This window comes from Salvia hispanica, chromosome 2 (assembly GCF_023119035.1).
Source record: "Salvia hispanica cultivar TCC Black 2014 chromosome 2, UniMelb_Shisp_WGS_1.0, whole genome shotgun sequence".
NCBI lineage: Eukaryota > Viridiplantae > Streptophyta > Magnoliopsida > Lamiales > Lamiaceae > Salvia > Salvia hispanica.
The window spans coordinates 26,470,769-26,493,700 of NC_062966.1; the positions used below are offsets into that span (position 1 = coordinate 26,470,769).

A 22,932-nucleotide genomic window follows, 5' to 3' on the forward strand; every position below is an offset into this window, starting at 1 on the left:
CGACTATATGACGACTACTTCGCTCCGGACCCGCGGTTTCCAGCAACCATGTTCAGGCGGCGTTTTAGAATGCGCAGGGAGTTGCTTATGCGTATCGTTGACGCTTTGGAGCGTCGATATCTTTATTTCCGCTTCGGGCACGATGCGGCTGGCAGACTCGGCCACACCCCTATCCAAAAGTGCACGGCGGAAATCAGACAGTTGGCCTACGGAGGCGCGGAAGACATGTGGGATGAGTACCTCCACATCGGTGAGACGACTTCTCTGCAATGTCTGAAGTATTTCTGTCAGGGCGTGATAAACATTTTCGGTGAGCAGTACCTTCGAAGCCCTACTCCCCAAGATTGTCAGAATTTGATGCAGATGCACGGGGAGCAACATGGGTTCCCCGGGATGTTAGGAAGCATAGATTGCATGCATTGGGAGTGGAAGAACTGTCCGACTGCCTGGAAGGGGGCCTACACGACCGGCTACAAGGGAAAGAATCCCACGATGATCCTCGAGGCCGTAGCTGATTACCGGCTGTGGATCTGGCATGCGTATTTTGGGGTAGCCGGGTCGAACACCGACCTTAACGTCCTCAAGTCGTCGCCCCTCTTCAACGAGAAGTGTCAGGGCATCGGTCCGGCCGTCTCATTTGTGGCCAACGACAACCGGCATGATATGGGCTACTACTTGGCGGATGGGATATACCCTAGGTGGCCTGTCTTTGTGAAGACGATCAGGCACGCAAGTGATGAAAGGAAGGCCTACTTTGCGGAACGACAGGAGTCGGCGCGCAAGGATGTGGAGCGCGCATTTGGTGTGCTCCGGTCTCGATGGGCGGCAATTAAGGGTCCAACGCGTTTGTGGGATGTCAAATGCGTTTCCCAAATAATGTACGCCTGCATTATCATGCACAACATGATCGTCGAAGACGAAGGCGTACAACTGACTAGTTGGGCCAATGACGATGAAGCCGGCCCAAGCCACGGAACGGCCACCCCTAGCGTACGGCGTGGGGTACCTCTCGATGAAGTCGGCCGCCTCAAGGAATTTGCCGACATGCGCCAAGTGGATGCTCATATTCAACTCCAAAAGGATATAATTGAAGAGTTGTGGGCACGGAAGACATTGCAGAGACGATAGTTTTTTTCCTTTATTATGTAATCTATTTTTTTAAATGAATGTAATTTTTTTTAATGCAATTAATGAATTTTCCCGTATATGTCTCGTACATTTAATTCCGCAATTTAATCGTAAATTTAATTCCGTAAATGTAGTTGTTTTTGAATTATTTTTATTGCGGCTGGCCTATGGTTGGCCTAAATCTGATGTGGCAGGTGGATTTTTAGTGCTGGTGACGTGGCAGGGAGAGAGAGTGGCTGGCCGATTTCTATTGTGGATGCTCTTAGAGCATCTCCAATGGTACATAGGCAAGCAATAGGCCAGCAATAGGCTAGCCATTCTTTCCCCCGCCACGTCAAAGCACTAAAAAATCTACCCGCCACTATCAGATTTAGGTAGCCATAAGGCTAGCCGCAATAAAAATAATTCAAAATATACTACATTTACGAATTAAAATCACGATTAAATTACCGAATTAAATTTACGAGACATATACGGAAAATTCATTAATTTTATTTTTTAAAAAAAGTACATTAACTAAAAATCCAAAAAATTACATAATAAAAAAAAATCCGGCTTCCACACACGAGCCACCGCCCCACTCTACTCCTCACTAATTTATTAAAAAAATACATTAAAAATTGTTAGTATGCCTTGAATCCGTTATAGTTTGCCGCTAGCCGAACGAGGGTCTCCTTGTACAGAAATTTAGAGATAGAGAAAATCGCGTTTATATTGTTTTTCAAAAATTAAAAAAAAAAGAATTAAAAAAATTTTTAAAAAAAGAATTAAAAAGAATTAAAAAATAGCGTCATCCGTCGTCGATCGGACTTCCGCCACAATATGCATTTACAGCGCATCGGCCAGCCACACGCGATCGGCTAGCCCACGCCGATTTTTTCGCGAAATTCGGCTAGCCTACCATTGGAGATTCTCTTATAATGTGTTTTGAATAAACCATATGGATTTGTCAAAAATAACAATACCATTCCTATCTTGAAATACTTCCACTATCCCATTCTAAGTGGGACATTAGTAATTTTAGGGATAGGGTTTGAGATTTCTAATTTTTATTTCTATATATATTTTTAGACAATTTTCGTCATTTGTAAAGTCCGTTACACAATAATTTACATTAAACATTAATAAATTTCAAAAAAAATTAATAGAAAAGTGTTTACAAAATAAATTCATTAAGGGCTTGCCCCTAGTTACCTCCATTTGGGTCCGCCCATGAATAATTCGGCACGAGATTTTATGTATTATTGTTTATGAGTAAAGTGGAGAAAATAAAGTAAGAGACGGAGAATAATAGAGAAAATGATATTTATATATTTAGAATTGTTTTATTTAGAATGAGATATTTCAAAAAGGAAAATGTATTTAAGTGAGGCGGAATAAGTATTTTTTTGGGGGTCTCATAACTTTTAAAAGTTACCCGGAAAATTTTAGCATACATGAAATTTGAACATCCTTTTTTTTATTTTATGAAATAAAGTAATGTTGGATCAACTTGACCTGCCCACGACGTCGTTTAAGCCAATGAACAGTATAACTGTTTCGCACAAATTTGAAGGAAAAAAAGAGGCAACACAAAGCCAGATAAATCGAAGAAATGGAAAACATTCAAACGGAGCAGAGGAAATCGTTTGCAGCTCCAGTGATTTTCATCCTTGTATTTGCTTTCCACTTCGTATCTAAGTATATCGATTCCCAAAAAAACAAGGTTTTCTTCTTCTTTTCCTATTTCGGCGGAGTTAATTGATTTCGCTTTTCCGATTTTGGGAGCTTATCTAATTAATTCATGGCATTTCGAGAAAATACATATGATTTTGATATGTTAACATATATTTTTGGGTCACACAGAAAGGATCCGGCGAAAATTTGGACGGTAAATTGCGACGCGAAATCAAGCAGCTTTTGAAAGAGGCCAGTACATTGTCGCAGTAAGTACGATTCTGCATATATATGTATTTCTATGGTAAAATTATGAGCTTGCGTTGGTTGTGATTTTGATAAATAATGCCCGATTTCATGCATGATTTCATCTTCTTTTATTAATGCAAGTTTATTATAATTGGCTGGGGGATCAATTCTCTTAAGTTATTGAAATTCACTTATTTTCCAGAGAAGCCATATATTATTTGGATTGATGATATATATGATCATTAGATTAGTACTATTACTTAGTAAAGTACACATTCTCTTCATGTACTCACAATACTTTGAATTATATGAAATGAAGATAGGAATATAATTGGATTCAGACCATCATAGTGCTTATTCATTTTGGAAAGCATCGTATGATTACGATATCCATTTGTGGAACTGGTTAATCAATCAGTTGAGCCTCCAGAAATTTATAGATTACATTGAAAATTAGTGCTGCTTTCATTTGAAGTTCTCTTGTAATCTTGTTATTGGGTATGGATACTCATTTTGCCAGTCATTTTTTTCAGGCCTTCAACGTTCGCGCAAGCTGCAAAACTAAGAAGAACAGCAGCTGCAAAGGAGAAGGAACTTGCAAGATGTAGGATATAATTTATTTCCCAGTTCTCTTTTTTAGAAAATGATTTTCCTTAAAGTTCAGCATTGGTTATCTCATTTGCAGTTTTTGTATAATTAAATGCCATGTGAATCATAATATCTTACATGTTTCAGACTGAGAAATGCATGTAATAAGTTAATAACATGCATCCATAAGAAGCTTGTTTATCGGGATCCTTTGCATTCTCAAAATTACTCAATCACTGATTTATTTGCTTGCTTCTAATATTTCCATAATTTTGACTTCAGCAGTTGTTACTTTTTGTCTTAATTCAAGCACTATAATGATTTGAAATTTCACTGAACTTAAGGAATGTGAACTAGTTCATTTGATCCATGCTAGTTCTTATTGGATAAAAATAAACAAATTCATCATCTTCACGGCCTTCATTGACATGGTTCCACCTGTAATCTGTTGTTGGTTGGTGGTAGGCGATCTGAATCAAATTATCATCTCTCGACATCTTTTCACTATGTGTACCTTATAGACTGTTTTGCAAGAAAGTCTGAGCACCATTTCGTCATTCTGCTGTTTGCCTTATGTCAAGTCTATCCAATTCTTATGTTTAAACTTTAAATGGATAATCCTGATATGTCAAGCGCCGTCTCTGGCCTAGATGCAGCTCTCTTGACCCTCCATTGCACATATGTTTAAGGCACATTCTTCTTTTATTTGTTTCATTCTTATTTATATATTTATTGCTGGCCATATTTACATGTCATTCTCAGCTTCTCTGTTTTCATTTTTTTCTTAAAAATCTTTTGACTCCTTTAATGCTTCATTAATTGCATTGATGTATTGCATGTCAGAAAATTCAAGTTCATAAGTTTTTGTTGTACCATCCTATCCAGATCTAGAGATGAAAGAGAAGGATATGAAGTTGTCAGTTAGTGCATATGGAAAACACTTGATGATATCAAAGGTCATTACTTAACTCTTAAATGCTGCTCACAGGATCAACCTTTCAAAATACTTAGACTGTTGGAGTTTACTGTGCAGGTATTTACGTATTTTGTGCTGATTTTATGGTTCTGGAAGATACCCGTGGCCACAATATCCGATCAACTCGTGCACCCTTTTGGTAGTGCTTCTCTCCCATCTTGTCTTTCCTTTGTTGTCTGAGTTTCAATTCCTTGATTCTTGACTTATTGGAGCTTGAGTTTACAGGAAGGTTGCTTTCTTGGAGAGCAGGAAGTTCTTTGAAGGACAGTGTTGTGGTACTGAAACCCCTTCCACCCTCTTTACGCCCTGCACTGATTTTGATGCTATAACTACTTTTCAAAGTGCATGGAAAATCTTACTCCATTGAATTTAAAGAATAGTAACTTGCTTTCCAAAAAAAAGTGTTAGTAGTTGGTTCTCTCTTGCGATCGTTTAAGACTACGCCAATAGGAGAAGCCAGCCAGAATATATTTTCACTGCTTCGTGGAAGCGGTGATCTTTTTTATAAGAACGAGGCTTCTGACGTTCCGTTTTATGCATCTACAGATTGGAATCATACCATGGTTGATAGTATCCACCAGAGTGAGCAAGTTTGTTTGCAGGAAGGTATTCGACTAAGATTTGAACTTTGAAGGATGTTTTGAGTAAAATGATCATCAACAGCAGAAGGAGACTACTTAGATTAGCCTGTCATTATACTTTTCTCTTTTCTTTTACCATTATTTAGATCAAATGTTTCATATTATAACAAGTGATCAATCAGTTCAAGTTCTGTCCAGTTTTGGTGTACAATCTTTATTTATTCTTGTACTTTTCAAATAGGATCCAAAGTGTTGATTGTACAAAACCAGCAATATTTTGTGCATCTGATATATAAAACCAGTTGCTTGGCTTCAACGGAAACATTACATGATACGCTAATCAATTGTTTGTGTACAATGTGTTGATATATTCTCATGGGAGTTGTCTCAAATCAAAAATACGTAGTAAGAAGAGATTAATTGACATATCCAGTTAGTCACTCATAAAATGACTATATTGATTTTTAGAGAGTCTCATTAAGATTTTGTTGATCTCTCCTTTACATATCAAGTATGCTTCAACGAATAGAATCACAATTCTTTAACTTTAACATAGTATTAAAGCAAGCCTATATTCATGGTGAATATGCCGTCAGAGATGGGACATGAAATAATAACAACATATGAAGATGACATGTGGGTCAGTGGGTGCATACTGCGATATTCACATGTGAGTTCTTTCCCGTCGAAAATACGAAGTATATATACATCAATTTAAATACTACAGTGCTACCAACTTGCAAAATCTTAGGCAAGTAGAGTGACATGGGCTTTTCATATGATGAAAAGCCCACTTTATATTTGGGCTTTATGCTACTCTCCTACAACCCAAGATTTCAAAATCATGCTCCAGAATTTGTACACTAAAACCCTAAACCTAGAAAAACCCCTAATTTGAATTCAAAAACCTGGACTTTGCTGACAGTCTCAATCCTCCGGCAATGGATCGTTTACAGCTCTTCGCCGGCGACGGAGATTCTTCAGACGAAGACATTTCCAAAATCGAAATCGACCAGGAATTCGCCAAACGATACGAGCACAACAAGAAGCGAGAGGAACTTCACAGGTACGAAGCCCTCAAGAAGCAGGGCAAAGTTGAATCGTCGGATTCCGAGGAATCCTCGTCGGAGGAGGAGTTCACGAAACCGAGTAAGAAGACCGACGCCAAATTTTTCGATGCGTTGATTAAGGTGAAGAATCAAGACCCGATTTTGAGGGAGCCTGATGCGAAATTGTTCGATTCTGACTCCGACGACAGCGATCAAGACGAGGATTCTTCTAATAAGAAGAAGGAGAAGAAGGGGAAGCCGATGTATTTGAAAGATGTTGTTTCGAAGCAATTGATTGAGGCTGGTCCAGAGCTGAGTGATGAAGAGGAGGAAAATGGGGATGATGATGATAAGGTGAAGAGTTATTCGCAAGAGCAGGAGGAGAGGAGGAAGCAGATAGTGCAATCTCTGGATGAGGGGGAAACTGATGGTGATGATGATGATGGGGATTTTTTGAGAGTGAAGAGTAGCGGGAAGGACGAGGAGGATGAGGAGGAGGATGATGTGCTTGGGGAGAAGATGGATAAGTATTTTGGGGAGGATACGAAGTTGGATGAAGAAATGATGTTTTTGAAGGAATATTTTTGGAAAAGGTTGTATGATGAGGAAAGTAATGCCCGGGGCGATGTGGAGGTGGACATTTCGGAGGACGAGGATGAGGTGGAAAAGCAAGAGGATTACGAGAGGGAGTTTAACTTTAGGTTTGAGGAGAATGCTGGCGACAGGGTGATGGGGCATTCGAGGAGAGTGGAAGGGTCTGTGAGGAAGAAGGACAATGCAAGGAAGTCGCAGAGGGAGAGGAAGGAGGAGAGGATGGCGCAGGCAGAGTTTGAGAGGAAGGAGGAGTTGAAGAGGTTGAAGAACTTGAAGAAGAAAGAGATAAATGAGAAGTTGGAGAAGATTAGGGAGGTAGCTGGGATTGGGAAGGCGGAAGGGGTATTTTTAGATAAGGATGATTTGGAGGATGAATTTGACCCCGTGGCTCATGATAGGAAGATGAAGGAAGCGTTCGGTGAGGAGTATTATGGTGCTGAGGATGTGGATCCGCAGTTTGGGAGTGATGGCGATGAAGACGAGGAGGGTCTTGAGAAGCCGGATTTTGACAAGGAAGATGAGTTGCTTGGACTTGATAAGGGTTGGGACGAGGTGGATGAGGCCGGTGCAGGGTTCAAGTCAGTAAGAGAACGGATAATGAAAGATAGGTTGGCCAAAGGGGAGGAAGATGTGGTGGATGAAGATGGAGGCGATGAGCGAAAGGAGAGGGGGAGTAAGAGGAAAAGAAAGCACAAACCGAGTGAAGTAGAGAAGGCAGTTATAGAGGAGCTCTTGGATGAGTACTATAAGTTGGATTATGAGGACACCATAGGAGATTTGAAAACAAGATTCAAATACAGACCAGTAAAGGCTAAGAGATTTGGATTGACCTCAGAAGAGATTCTGGCGCTGGACGACAAGGAACTGAATCAGTATGTCTCTTTGAAGAAGATAGCTCCGTATAGGGAGAAGGAATGGAAGGTGCCTAGAATCAAGACTATCCAGCTAAAGGAAAGTAAATATCGAAAGGGAAGTAGTTCTCGGGTTGTTGATGAGGATAGGAAGGGGAGGCACCACGAGGGTAAGGGAAAAGAGGTGGAGGATAAGGCGGTGGGAAGTGAAAAATCACAACCTGTGGAGTCGAATGGGGACGAGGCAACTATTTCCAGAAAGAGGAAGAGAAAACAGCAACAGGCTGAACTCAAAATTTCTCAGTCCAGGCTTATGGCATATGGGAAAATTCCCTCCAAATCTAAGAGCAAGAATTGAAGTTTATTTCTGTAGCAGGTAATGTATTTCTGCAAGCACACACATATATAGTCCTTTTGTTGATGTGCACAATTAATGTTTTTTTTTTGTTTTGCTGTTGCTGCTCGTTGTTTGGCCATTTATGACTAGTCTAGTTGTTTTAACATAGCAAAAACTTAGTAACTGGGTATAACATTATTAGATTACTTTGTGAAGACTGCCTTTTTATTGAAAGAACTATTATGCCTGAAGTGTAATCCAAAATTTGAAATTCCTTTTTAATGGAATATGGTTCTTGTACTCAATTTAGAGTCTTTTCAAGGAATCCACGTCTTTATAGCGTTTCTCAAACTCTTCGAATTAAGGATTTTGGTCTGCGATCGTGTAGTTTGATTTCTAAATCTTGATGTTTATTATTTCTATTGTCAGTTTGTCTCATGTTTTCTCTGTCTTTAGGCCTTCTTCAGATCATTTTAGGCTTGAACATTACATTTACCCTTTTTCAAGTCTTTGTTCCTTTTCTTCCTGTTATACTTTTTCTTCATAAAATCTTGCTTAGTTAATCAAATGGAGAAGTTTCATATACTGCCTATGACTACACCCGAGGTATATGATGTATAGTAGTGCACTTGAACATCTACGTGCCAGAAGTTTTATTGTTGCATATGAATGCCGCTGTATCCTTAATTTCATTATGCTTTTCTCTATTTGCTTATAGCGTTTCAATCGTTGTAAAACAGCCGTTAATCTAGTTTGATGTCTTTGGTTTTTTGTATTTCAGATACAAAATTTAGTTGAGATGAGATAGCATACATACCCTATTCTCAGCCCTCCCAGCATTGGAATGAAAAGATCGCCATCGCTCATCAACGATGCTCGATTCTGTAGTTTCAGCCACAGATGCTCCCGTGTATTTTAAAGACCGCCATTGCCACCGTTACCCTATGGGGATTTTGTTGAAAGTTAAGGTACAAAGTAGACGCTTTCAGATTCATCTTTCCAAGAGAACATGGATGATGATTTTGTAAACTGAAATGCAGAGAGACTGTAGATTAGAAGCCATTAAACTTATTTTTGTGAACTAGTTGTATTCCTATTCTAACTGAGTGGGATGAGATTTTTGCACTTCAAAGAGTTTTGCTTGTATTTTGGCAGAAAAAACTTGAAATTTCTTTTATCAAACATGTAACTTATTGTTGAATATGAGTTGATACATTTTAGAGTACATCGGTTATGATGATATTGTAGAATTTATTTGATAATGAATGTGGCATTAGATCTTGGCCATCTATATTCAGATATCATAACTACAGAATGTGTTGAAAGATAAATCAAAATTGGAGCATAAATACATGATAAGAATAAGAGTAAATTAGTACTTCCTCCGTTTTTTTAAAATAACAACTATTTTCATTTTGTGCCGTTCTCCAAAAATAGACATTTTGAAAAAAAATTATTTTAGGGCATGAATTCCACAATCCACTGCATTATTTTCACTACCTTTTTTCTATTCATCGATAAACAATGTGTCTATTTTTCTGAATACGGAGTATTAAGTTATTTATCATTTCTTCTAAGAGCATCCGCAACGCGGGCTCGGTCTCGTCTCGACGAGACGAGCCAGCATCGAGTCAGCGTTGCGAGGCTCGTCTCGTCTCGACGAGACGAGACATCTCGTCGCGCGACGCGACACGGCGAGGCCGGCCTCGAGCTGGCGAGACGACGCGCGCGCCCACGTGGCGCGCGCTGGAGCATTGCGTGACGCCCACTCGCCAGCCCGCAAGTGGGCGTCGTAATTATGACGTAATAAATTTTTTTTTTTTTTATAAATTCGAAAAATTCGAATTTAATAAAAAAAATTGGGAACAAAACGGTCGAATTTTCAATTTTTTTTTTATTCTTCTATAAATATACTCCATACTCCATTCACCATTTTACACACAAACACTACTCTCATTCCTCATTCCTCTTCCATTTTACACACAAACACTACTCTCAAATTGTTGAAAAAATGTCCGGCGATGGAAACTCCAGCGGCGGCGGCTCCGGTAGGCGGCGCTCCGTCGAGTTCGACTTGAACTCGTTCGACGATTGGGTGAGCATGTACCACTGTTTGGGTACTCCCGGTTCGTCGCCGGGCACCCAAGGCTCGACCACCCCGCCGACGTACCAAACACCACATTTTTATGTGGATGCATACTATCGTCCCTCCCCCCCAGAGGTACGGGCAATCGCCGGGATTATCCCAAATTCCGGAGAAATTTTTGCAGCGCCCGAACGGTTTGCCCGACTGGCCAATTGGTGGAGGCTCCGGCTCCGGCTCCGGCTCGGCGGGATCGGCCTCGGTCTCGGCGTCAATGCCGAGGAGGAAGAGGAGGCAGCGGATGCAGAGGCTGTGGGAGACGGCGGTCGTCATGCATACTGGCCAAGCCGAGACGTTGGCTGCGTACGACGCTTGGATCGGCGTCTCGTACGATCCTGTCGTCGGGAATCAACAAACCCACAAGTGTTTTTGGCTAAAAGTCACCGAAGTTTACAATGCACGAAGGCGGACGAATACCGTTCCCCGCAACGTGAAGATGCTCCGCAGTCATTGGGAGCGAAGCGACAGATATGTCAAAATTTTTTGCGCAATATACAGGGGAGAAGAGGTGAATTATCAAAGCGGAGCCAGTGGAGCCGACATTCTGAGAGCGGCGTTGCGGGTCTTCAAAGACGACTTCGGCAAAGATTTCAAGCTTGTCGATGTTTGGTCGCAAGTCCACCACCTTGAAAGGTGGGCTGGCGGTGTCGAGTCGGGCTCGAAACGCACGAAGCGCACGACGCGTGGCCATTACTCGTCTAGTGATGGCGGCGAAGGCAACACCTCACGTAAGGGCACACCAACCGATGATGTAGGGGGTCTTCTTCCGGTGCACGACGTCGGCCGCAAGGGACCAAGGCGGCGAAGGCGGCTAGAGCCAGGGGGAGAGCGAGAGCGAGAGGGATGGGCCGCGGCGGACCAAGCCAGGCGGGCGAGGGCTCGGGCTCCGGCACGGGCACGTGCTCACACACCCTAATGTCCATGTACCTAGTCGCCACGATGGCGGACCTCTCAAAAATGAATCCTGGCCAAGTTGCAGCCCATATGGCCGGAATTGAGTATATGAGAGCTCAACTTGGTATAGGCTGCACCGCCGACTTCGGGGGATGATGATTCGCCGGCGGAGTAGTTTTTATAGTTTCATTTAGAGTATTTTAATTATGTATTTTTTTTTATTTTTTAGGATTTTAAATTATGTACTTTTCTTATTTTTTAGAATTTTAAATTATGTATTTTTTTTCTATTTTTTAGGCTTTTAAGTTGTAATATTTATTTTATTTTAATGAAGTGTGTTTTTATTAATTGAATTTGTTGGAATTAAAAAAAAAAATGAAATTGAATGAATAGTTAAGAGATGGTTAAGAGATGGAGGGTTGCAGGTGTTGTCTCTTAGTTAAGAGACGAGCTGAAAAGTATAGTGGGGCCCATGAATAGTGAAGAGATGAGACGGTAAAAGACGGATAAGAGATATCGTTGCGGATGGCCTAAAAAGTACTCCATTTTTTATTCTAATATATTTATTGATTATCATCAATATTATTAGTATGGTGATATTTTCTACTCGCATCAGCATCCATGATCCATGTCCGACCAAACCACTTTTCCGATCCTACATTCTTCTCCGCCGCCGCAGCTCCGCCATTTCCAACAATCTCCGGCAAAGGCACTCAATCGATATCATTCACATCAACAACAAACCATAAATTACCCCTAAACACCAAATACCAATTGAGCTCCTCCTTACAACGCCATTATTCCCTCAATCGCAGCTCAACCATTTCCCAGTATTTGTTCCTCTCCGCATTTTCCGTCGCTCTCTTGATTCTCCGCCTTACTTCCTCCGTAATCCTTCCAGATTTCTCTCACCGTTGGCGCCAGCTGATTGCCTTTTCTTCCCTGGCCGAGGCCGAGCTCATCGACGCCCCCGATTACCTCTTCGATGCCGCCGTCGCCTATGAAGACCGCCGCTTCTTTAGCCACTTCGGCGTCGACGCGATCGGCGTGGCTCGCGCCGTCCTCTCGCTGTCTGCGCGTGGCGGCGGCAGCACGATTACGCAGCAGGTATAGTTTTGAAAGTGATTGGGGATTACATTTTCTGCTTGCAGTTGCATACCAAGTGTTTGTGTTTTTTCCTGAGTGAATCAATTCGTGGTTTTCTCCTTTAAAAAAAAAAAAAAAATCTTTGCTGTTTGTTAATAGCTACTAATTAGTTTAAGAAAAGTATCTAGTGCTGGGATTTTTCAGTTTTTCCTAATTGTGTTTGCAGCTTGTCAAAAACACTCTTTTGAAGAACGAGCGCACATTTTTGAGGAAATTTGTGGAAATGGTGCTGGCGGTAGCACTCGAGAGGAGAATTTCGAAATTGAGAATCTTGAGTGCTTACTTGTGTAAGGTAAAGCTCAACTCTTTTCTTGTTTTGTATTGTCATTGTAGATTTTTTCTCGTTTTCACTTTGTGATATTCACATTCATGAAGCTATGATAACCACTTGTTCCTCACTTCAAGTCTTTGAGTGTTGATATTTGCTTGTCTTTCATTAGATATAACTAATACTTATAAGGAATACTCAGATATACTGGGGACATGGCATTTATGGAATAAATTCTGCATCGAAGTTTTATTTTGGAAAACATCCGTCTCTTCTTACTTTGGGTGAATGCGCCCTGCTCGTGGGGATGATCCCTGCACCAGAGGTCCGATCACCATTCCGGGATTACAGCAGGTCGGTATTTCTTCATGCGGGTTTATTGTCCTACATGTATCCCATCTGAAAAATAATCCTATTTGTAGAGGAAAGACCTTCCAAACTAGAGTCTTGAAGAGGATGGTTGACGGCCGCTTCCTCAATCTTGAGGCTGCACTTTCTGCCATGAGAATATCAGATTCCTTGAAAGTTGTGAAGGTAACCGAATTGCTTGTTTGATCCTTCATAAGCTTAGTTACAGATTAGATAGAAACCTCAGTAGGGAAAGTCTAATGCTGCAAATCTTCATAACTTTTTCATGTGATATAAGAAGGTAAATTTAATCGAAGGATTCAATCATCAATCACTTATATAAATGGAGGTTTCATAATTTAGTGGTCTCTTATAAACCTATACATGTGTTTTTGACAAAAAAAGAAAGTAATAAAACCTGAACACTTTAGCTCTTCTGACTAGTGTTTGTAAGTTCAATATAGGCACCCGAAACTCTGATAAAGTTGGGTTTGAAGGACTCATGGGAGTGGGAAACAGAGAGCTCTGTATGGGAAGTGAGGGAAGAGATGGAGAAATGGGCAATGAGTTTCACAGCTAAAGAATTTGAGAGAACTTCAGACCCAACGACGAAGCAAATTCCTTCCAAGAAAGATGGCTCACGGCTTCTTCTCTCGGTTTTACATCATCCTGTATTGCTGCTGAAGCTTTGCTTCTCGAGATATTGATATTCATTCGTGGTTTCCATTGGCCGCACGAGCGACTGCTGCGTGCATTGTGTGTAGAAAGATATGAATGATGATTTCTCTCAACTTGGGTAAGTTTTGGGGTTCTTACACTGTTGCAAACTGATGATGATACTCTGTATTTTTGGCTAGAAATCTAAGATAACCATTTGTTATATTGTTTCCCTCTATCTTATGTTTATGATACTCTCTCTATCTTATCATACTCTGTATTTTTGGCTAGAAATCTAAGATAACCATTTGTTATACTGTTTCTCTCTATCTTATGTTGATTCCCTCTTTTTCGAATTTTATCTTTATTTTCACTTAATAAATTGATTTTATTTTCAAATTCAACCCAGATCACCATATACTAATTAAGCTGTCAATCAGAATATAATTTGAAAATTTCAACTGAGATATAATTATAACCGGAATTTACACCCCTACCAATAGAGAATTGCACAACGGAATCTTGACCCCTGTTTAATTAATTTTTTTTAATTCATTTATTGAGTTAATGCGAACACTGATGATTTAGATTAGTAATGAAAATGATGAAAAGACGTTTAATTTGATAAAATCCACTAAATCCACTAGGCAAAAGTCTGCTGATTTGGCGTGCTCTGATTGGATCCAACTAACGTTGCTTACGTGTCGAAACTGCAAATATCTCGTGGCGGTGTTGCGGTGATGTCGGTCACACTTGATTACTACCCCGACCTCTATATAAAGTTATGAATTTGTTTCACGCGTGCGAATAAACCAAGGAAGACTCCGGAGAATAGTTGAAGCTCCCACCATGGCATACGTCGAGAGAGGTGCATTTCTCCCTCTTTTTTTGATAAATCGTTGTTTTTCCTTCTGATCCTTCAGCTAATTTGATGTTTATTTACAATTTTCGTATTTCGCGATCCTTTTTTTCACGAATTTGGTGCAGAATGATTGATTATTTGTTGTTAATCAGAGTGATAGTTTATGTCCATCTTATATAATTTGTGATGAGAAATCTCTTTTGTGATGATTTGTTATCGTCTTAAATGATCGATCGCTCGATAATTCGGAACATCCCTGTAATTGCTGCTTCATTGGTTGAAATTTGGGATAAGCTTTATCATTACGGCAATTTTATTTCGGTGTCGGTCGAGGACTTTAATTTATCCGCTAATCTATTCGACATTGAAAGTCTGATTATTGCGCTTCAGAGATGACGAAATGCCTTTTTTTTATTCATTCGTGGATAATTTTGTATTGCAAAATTTTGGATTTGAATAGCAAGTTTTGTTTCATATTTTGAAGTTTCTGGTTGTGTGTGACTCTCATCAAAGAGCCAGCTAACCGACAGTCAAATTGTCATGGATTTACAATTTGAGTCAAGGGTATATTTTTTGCTTAAAAAATTAGAAGAATAATACACACGTAGGATATCTGAGTGGAAAACCAAAATTTGCCCCCTGTGTTGTCTTAGGTGGGGGATAACCACATAGAAGAACATACCTTCAACCGTTATTTACACATTTGAAAGCTCTTGAGTAAGTCATTCCTCCCTGAGCCGCCTTAGAATATGTTGTTGGGTCTAACTTTGCAAGATCCATGGCCTTTTGTATGATATTAAAATAAGTTAGAATTCTAAGTGGAAATACTGAATTTTTGGCCTCTGTGTTTTTGAGATGGGTTAGCACATCGAAGAACAGAACTTTTACTGTTATTTATTTGTTATTGATATATATCAGGGCACTTATCACTCACTGAGCCCCTTAGATATTTTTGTAAGAGTGTATTGTTAACGATTCTGTATTGGGAAGTAGCTCTTATTTTATAATTGTGGGAGAGAACTTTGACTTCATATGTTAAATTAAAATCACATCATTTATAACTGTAGGAAGCAAATATTATGTAAGAATACTTAATTAGATATATGACACATACTTTTTTTGGATGTTAATCCATTTTGGACAAGAAGATGTAAAATTGAAATCCTCAAACAAATGCAGCTATTATTTGTGAGTTCATACATGTATTTTCCACTTTCCAGAAAACCCTTAGGCCCTTCTTGGTAGAATGAAATGGAATGAGATTCCTACTTCCGTTCTATTAATTTGCTAGGTACGATGGAATGAAGGAGGGAATGGAATGAAAATGCAAAGAAATTACTCCCTCCGTCCCGCTTTAGGAGTCTCGGTTGAGTCGGACACATGTTTTAAGAAAAAGGTGTTTGAGTGTGTAATAAATAAATATTGTAGTAGATGTTGGGACCCACTTTTAATTGATTGTCCAATAAATAAGTGTTGTAGTGGATGATGAGACCCACTTTTAACACTTTTTTATTAGTTGTAGTGGATGTTGGGACCCACTTTTAACACTTTGTAGGTATTTTTTATTAATTTATCTCAACCGGGACTCCTAAAGCGGGACGTCCAAAATTGATCAACCGGGACTCCTAAAGCGGGACGGAGGGAGTATAATATTATTCTTATCTTCATTCCATTCCATCATACCAAGAAGAGCCTTGATTTCTTGCATTATGCTGTGTATCTTCACCTGTTTGCTTGATAAAAGTCTTTTGCCCTTATCAGAGACTTGCTGCTTCATTGATGTGATCTTTATTTGGTCTGTTTGTTATCTACCGAGACATGCGAATCCTATAGTTGTTGAATGAGTTGAGAGGTCCAACAAATGTTGCTTAGTTTAAACTGGTTGCTGATTTGGTTGAAGCTGAACCCTTGGTTTGAGAATAAACATGGGTTAAAACCATAGTATTTTTTGTAGATAAAGTAACATCTAGGTAGATGCATTGTTAGATAGTTGTATCTATCTGCACTTATTAGTAATTTTCCTGCCCTTCAGGTGTTATCAAAGATAAGAGATCAATATGGCGACTGAAAACAATCACAGACTTCTTCTGGGCCATTATCAACATGATTGGGGTCTTTTTTGCCACGATGTTTTCGGTAATCCTATTCTTCTGGCTAAACTTTAGCATTTCCACTGCAAATCATGCCCTCATTCTCCCCTACCTCGTGCAGATGGAGAAGTCTGAAGCCTACCGGAAAGGGTCCGGTGCCAGCAAGAAATGGGACGGTGGTGGTCCAGGAGGTCCGGGAAGTGGCCCATACGGTGGTGGTCCACGTGGGCCACCTCGTGGATTAGATAACGTTAGAGGAATAGATCACAGTAAGCCCCCCTCCCCCCCCATCTTGTACTAATCTTCCTGCGACGTTTTTATTGTTCCTTTCGTTATTGACTTGAAATATACAAATCCTGCTTCAGGTGCAGCTCCTGCCTGTGGCTCTTGCTGTGGAGGTTAATCGAAGCCGCTTATGAACCATAACAATGAACCGGGTGCAGTTCCATGATCAGAAAAATTGCTGTGTGACAGTTTCAGTTATCAAAAAAATTTGGGAGTTTCAGTTTCCAGTATATAGCTAATAGTTACTCAATTGACATGTACTTGTTATTTATCTGTTTTGTGTATTGAAACTTTCTTCTCAGTGTGTTGTTTGCTTTCAATCAACTGTTACTTTTACATTGACAGTTGGTGTGATTTGAGAATACTTATTCATCTCTGTAGTGCTTAAAACATTCATCAATAGCTTTTCCGGAAAAATCAACAACAAAATAAGCTGAAAGAAATACATTTCCAATAGTCAAAACTCTTGGCTAAAATGTGGAATGCAATTAATAACTAAATTTACTCTTTTATTTAACACCAAAATTAACAAATTAACACAATCTTTAAATAGTACAGTATGTGATATGTTTATGCATATGTGATATGACTAACACCTTAAGATACATTTGTAATCAGACGAATATCATTTGAAAGCTTTAAAACAGATATTATATATTCAGAAGTAGCTATTGGAATTCAATTTAAGAAGAGCTATTAAGAAGAATGGAGTAGTAACTTAGATGAAAATTCCTTAAATTAAACTTGTAAATTTTTTATTTTTTTTTGAAAACTAACCTTGTAAATTACCATAGATTGAAACTTTGAAAGCTTGTAAATTCATACTTTTCTAAGCACAATTTCACGAGACATGATAACCTACACACACCGTGGCGATGTCAAGGCCCACTCGTGGGATTCCCCGTCAAGAGTTCCGACCGCAGCCAACCTTGCTTGGTCCTGCTCAAGGTTGATATTAGGGCATGATCCAACTCCGGTATGGAGTTTTTTGTAATAGTTAGACTAGATGTTAGGCTAGTCGACCATGGGCTTGTCCATGGCTTTCCCGCACCTAGATTCCTTGTATAGGGTTAGGTGTGTGCGGATCCAACCACGAGGCCACTGCCCTCGTGTGACTTCTTGTACCCCCATTTCCTTGCACTTTTAATTTTACCTATTGAAACACCAAAAAAAAAAAAAAAAGAGCAGCCCGGCCTAATGACGTTCGAGGGGGCAGAGGCAGAGGTCCCCGTGGTGGACTTCAGCGGCCCGGAAAGCCTAGTAATTAGAGGCGTGTCTGAGGCAAGCAGCAAATGGGGGCTTTTGCAGATTGTGAATCACAGCATTTCTAAGGAAGTGATTGAGAATCTGCAGAGTAAGGCCTCCTAACGTCGTTGATTATCGATTTTGGCCCAAGAACCCTTCTGATTATAGGTATTTTTGTTTGATTTTAGTTTTGATTTTGCATGGAATTATGAATTTGTGTGTTTTTGAATATTGAGTATGTGTGTTGGTTGGTTCTTGGAATTGGGGATCGATAGGGTTAGATTTTACGGGGGCTAGGTGTGGTGAATTTTACGAGCGTTAGGTGTGGCTTGGTTTTAGTTTTATGTGGTTAACGTTGGATTTTACGAGTTCTAGGTTCGGTAGACTTTAGAGGGGGTCTCGTACAGGAGATAAGTACGGTGTCATTTTCGATATTCTTAGATATTACGGGTGCTAGAGGCTATAGATATTATAATTAAGTGCGGGAGATTGTAGATTTTATGGGGCTAGATGTACAATTTTATTCACTGAAGCACGTATAATATGTGATGGCGAGACTAGCGAAATCGTAGTAGTAAGGTTACATTCTAAAATTAATTAATAAATGAATTAGGTATTTAAATTGACCTCTTACTTTAAAATTTTGACGTGAAACAATATATTCAACAAATTCGACTATGTAGTAGTATGATACTCCCCCGTCCCGCTTTAGCAGTCCCATTGACTTTTCTGCACTCGTTTTGTAAAAATGATAATAAATAGTTAAAGCGGAGAAATAATAAAGTAAAAAAGAGAATAATGTAGATAAGACTCTTCTCTATATTATTCCCTTTTTTATTTTATTATTTCTCCACTTTAATTATTTATTATCATTTTTATAAAATGAGTGCAGAAAAGTCAATGGGACTGTTAAAATGAGACGGAGGGAGTATATAGTACTAGAAGAGGTTAGTTGGAAAATTAAGTCATAGCATCTATGGAGAAGGATAATTACGTGGAAGTATTTGAGCCGCAATGGAAATATTAATTTTATTATTTCTTTTTTATTTACTAAAATATTTTTGTATGGCTTTATTGGTTGGATATTGTAATCACTAGTTGCATGTGAAAATAATTTGGTTGAAAAAGGAACGCATAGATTGGTCCACACATGGAGGCAATTAATTAACCTATAACCCATATTTTAACAAATTAAATAATTGTTCGGCGTTGGTATTATTTCACTACAAGAGATATAGATGCATAGGCATGGAAAAGAAAAAAATTATATTTAACCAAGTATTAATGAAATTAAAGATTTGCACAAAACCTATAATTAGGGGTATAATTTTGGTTGGGTTGCATTGACATATCTATATTTCTTTATGATATGCATTTTAAATGATTATTATTGAAATGGTAGGCAGGTTACTGAAGAGTACGATAGAAATCTGAATGAAGTGGTAGAGAAGCTATTTCGATGCTTGTCGTTAGGGTTGGGGCTAAAGGCGGAGGAGTTGAAGAAGGCGGTGGGAGGCGAGGAGCTCATCTACAACTTGAAGATCAACTACTACCCGCCGTGCCCTCGGCAGGATTTGGTTCTTGGGGTGGGTGCCGGCACACACCGATCTCTCCACCCTAACGGTTTTAGTGCCAAATCAAATTCAAGGACTCCCAAGTTTTTAGAGATCAACATTGGTACGATGTTTCCTACATCCCTAATTCCTTGATCATCCACATTGGAGACCAAATTGAGGTACCTACTTAACTTTATTATTCTTCACTAATTAAATTGCTTTATTTTTTAAGAATTAACCAATAATATTTTATGCATAATGAAAATCAATCTTATTTCTAACAACGGGGGAGTACAAAAAGTAACTTGAGTGGTCGAGGTTTGTTCTCACTTTCTTTTTCGGTTACTATCATTTTAGTTATTTCGTTCATAATAATAAGCCTTTCCATTATACTACTAACTACCTTATATATTACCCTTTTTTATCACACAATTTACCACTTTCTCCAAAATTTATAGAAATCTACACCATATGGTCGAAACTATTTATTAGTGAATACAAACTTATAAGAAAAACCATATAAAACTTAAACCAAGATCTATGTGAACTTTGAAATAGTCTTTTTTGAAGAGTAGTAGGTAATGAATACTTATGATGCAGAGTAATAGTATTACTATTGACTTAATTCGTGAGTAGTTGGGCCCATACATATAAATTAAATGACCTCATATAGATTTGAAATTGTCGAGGATTGCATAAATTAAATGAATCATTGATACGTTTAGAAATATAACTATTAAATAAAATAATCCTACACAACTAATATGGACATATGTATACAGAAAAATAATGTTATCTTACACATTTACGTAATTAAACATTTTAATGTATAAAATACGCGTGGATTCCATAACCAATTATTTATCCTAAACCATATTAAGAAACGAATCATTTTATAAAATAGATCAAATCCAAAGAAAAACAATATTAATGCTGCTTATCACCTTCCTGAAATTTTTAAGTAAAAATTAAGTGGTTCGGAGATATGATTAGTTAGACACACCACGCGACAATAGGTACAGACCATTGACTTCTTATTCCTAATATTGTACGCTGTACAAACCTTATTTAACTCTAACCTTGATATATTAGCAGAATCATTTAAGTTATCAAATTGCATGTAGTATATGTAAAATATTTAAGCTTGGTTGTGCTACAAATCCGTTTTAAAATATAATCTAGGAATTGTGAATACATAATTTTTTTGCAAAACATGACTAATTTACCGTGAATATGATGAATTCAAAGAAAATAGGAGTAGTACTGTATAATTTTTACTCCAATAAAATTCGAACCTACCAAGAATTTATTGAGCAATCTGTAATTATTTTGCATGATCTAAGAATTGAAAATAATTTAGTACTATAGTATTTTGAAATGATTTTTTTTTCTCAATAAGTACAATAAATAATTTACAACGCACTAGTACTATGTATGGCTATATCTGTGATGATGCAAAAAGATTCACACCACAAAATCCACCTACTTATCCTTATACATCCAAGGAATCAACTTTACATCACATCCCTAGATATGTCAGGGTACAATTAAATTGAAAATTGAAATAACATTGCACCTACCAATATTTCAATGCACAATAAATCAAGAGCATTAATGAAGTACTACAAAACTATACTCCTTTAGTTAGTTAGACACATTTCCTTTTCCGTACTCATTTTGAAAAAATAATAATAAGTCATCTCTACATTAGTCTCTATCTTACTTTACCTTTTCTCCACTTTAACTATTTAGTATTCCCTTTATCTCTCATAATTTGTCACCATTTGATCCGGCACAGGTTTTAAAAAATGTAATAGAAAATGGGTTGAAAAAGTTGGTGCCACGTGGGTTCTACTTTTATATATTAATTTTATAATAAAATGTGAGTGAGAATGACTTAGTGGAATATGGGGTCCACTACCGAAAATGGTAAAAGTAAAAGGTGATAAATTTTTAGGGACGGACGAAAAAGGAAATATGTGACAAATTTTCAGGGACGGAGAGAGTATTATATTTATAAAACAAATGCAGAAAATGAAACGCCTCTATTAAGATGATGACCCACTTTCCTTTTTGGTTTGTCCCAATCAAGATGACTCATTACTTAAAATGGAAACACCTTTATCTCTACTTTATTCCATCTCTCCTACTTTACTCTCTCCTCTTACCACACAAAATATAACTGCATAAAATTTCGTGCCGTCCAAGGAAGGGGTCATCTTCCTTGGGACGGAGGGAGTACTTTATAGTACATAAAAGTAGGCCCACAAGTAGGCCCAGAATATATTTTTAGAGGCGAATTCATTATGTGAAAATGGTTGCATCCTAATGTGAATGAACGCGAAAGGAAAAATGGTTTTCTCCTATAGATTACATATTGATAAATAATGATCTATTTACATTTCTTTACAGATATTGAGCAATGGGAGGTACAAAGCAGTGCTTCACAGATCAGTAGTGAATAAGGACATAACAAGAATGTCATGGCCAGTTTTCATGGAGCCACCTCCACATCTTGAAATTGGCCCTCTTCCTTCACTTCTTAATCAAGAAAATCAGCCCAAATATAAGACCAAGAAGTTTAGTGATTATGCCTATCGCAAGCTCAACAATATTCCACAGTGAATGTTATGACCTTCTTTTACATTTCCTTTTTTATGAAGATATATATCCAACAACCACTCTACTAGATATAGATATTGGACTAATTGGAGATTAGACTCATTGTTGTAACGTTATGAACTTTGTAGTATGACTTACAATGGTATTGATTTGTATTGTTAACTTAAAACACAATAGAAACTAAACAAGGTTTTTTTTTTGTCTTGCGGAGTTGGATGTTGTTAATTTTCGTAGTCTGTTTGGTGGATAAGAAATAGTGTCACTTTTCAGAAAATGGAGCCAAATTTAGAAGTCGAAAAAGACTCATTTTGTAGACTTGAATAGTAGATTAAAAGATTAAGGATGGTATCTGGTCAAGTTTGTGAAAATTTGCTTAAAGTCCAGAGATGGGAAACAAGAGGTCGAAAATCTTCCCGACTGCTACTAAGCTCTTTTTGTACACTTCCGCCTGCTTTGATGAGCATTTGATTCTAGTCTGAAAAATATGTATGTTAGCCAAAAGTCTCAGGTTAATTCAAGTTTACCTTGATCCAGCCTTTTAATTTACGTGCAATTAGTTAATCTAATTAAATTCCTCTCACGATCAAACCTGAACAGAAATTAATTATAAATTGTATTACATCCGGCAAGCTATTAATTCGTAATCAGTTACAACAACTTTTACATTTAAAAATAAAAGAAAAAACCAACTAAGCAACGACTTAAATACCTTGTTATCCTTAATTATATCCGCCATTGTATGCAATAATAAATAAATGCAAAGTACACTATTTACAATTATACCCTCCACTCACTTATAAATAAAGG

General features: G+C 38.3%; 4 protein-coding genes and 1 pseudogene across 5 annotated transcripts; all 5 read left to right on the top strand.

Annotated features, from left to right (window-relative positions):
* Positions 1-2,673: 2,673 nt before the first annotated feature.
* On the top strand, positions 2,674-5,375 carry LOC125207718 (protein GET1-like). The gene is made up of 7 exons (XM_048107184.1): positions 2,674-2,833; positions 2,974-3,053; positions 3,567-3,637; positions 4,507-4,577; positions 4,655-4,736; positions 4,823-4,872; positions 5,144-5,375. The coding sequence occupies exons 1-7, from the start codon at positions 2,723-2,725 to the stop codon at positions 5,213-5,215; spliced, it is 537 nt and encodes a 178-aa protein (XP_047963141.1). The 5' UTR covers positions 2,674-2,722; the 3' UTR covers positions 5,216-5,375.
* A 685-nt stretch (positions 5,376-6,060) lies between these two features.
* On the top strand, positions 6,061-9,212 carry LOC125204125 (protein KRI1 homolog). The gene is made up of 2 exons (XM_048102688.1): positions 6,061-8,048; positions 8,791-9,212. The coding sequence occupies exon 1, from the start codon at positions 6,120-6,122 to the stop codon at positions 8,028-8,030; it is 1,911 nt and encodes a 636-aa protein (XP_047958645.1). The 5' UTR covers positions 6,061-6,119; the 3' UTR covers positions 8,031-8,048; positions 8,791-9,212.
* Positions 9,213-11,618: 2,406 nt separating this feature from the next.
* LOC125204126 (monofunctional glycosyltransferase-like) lies at positions 11,619-14,238 on the top strand. 2 transcript variants are annotated; one of them, XR_007173495.1, is made up of 6 exons: positions 11,619-12,153; positions 12,359-12,484; positions 12,663-12,814; positions 12,883-12,994; positions 13,273-13,604; positions 14,113-14,238. XR_007173495.1 is itself a non-coding variant. In XM_048102689.1 (5 exons), the coding sequence occupies exons 1-5, from the start codon at positions 11,668-11,670 to the stop codon at positions 13,513-13,515; spliced, it is 1,119 nt and encodes a 372-aa protein (XP_047958646.1). In that variant the 5' UTR covers positions 11,619-11,667; the 3' UTR covers positions 13,516-13,779. The 2 variants fall into 2 exon arrangements, 1 of the variants encoding a protein (XP_047958646.1); XM_048102689.1 differs by lacking the exon at positions 14,113-14,238 and having other exon boundaries at positions 13,273-13,779.
* On the top strand, positions 14,233-17,022 carry LOC125204127 (selenoprotein K-like). Its single transcript, XM_048102690.1, has 4 exons — positions 14,233-14,333; positions 16,360-16,463; positions 16,539-16,686; positions 16,783-17,022. Exons 1-4 carry the CDS (start codon positions 14,315-14,317, stop codon positions 16,818-16,820), a joined length of 309 nt encoding a protein of 102 aa, XP_047958647.1. The 5' UTR covers positions 14,233-14,314; the 3' UTR covers positions 16,821-17,022.
* An 859-nt stretch (positions 17,023-17,881) lies between these two features.
* Positions 17,882-22,392, top strand: LOC125208233 (annotated as a pseudogene).
* The last annotated feature ends 540 nt before the right edge of the window (positions 22,393-22,932 follow it).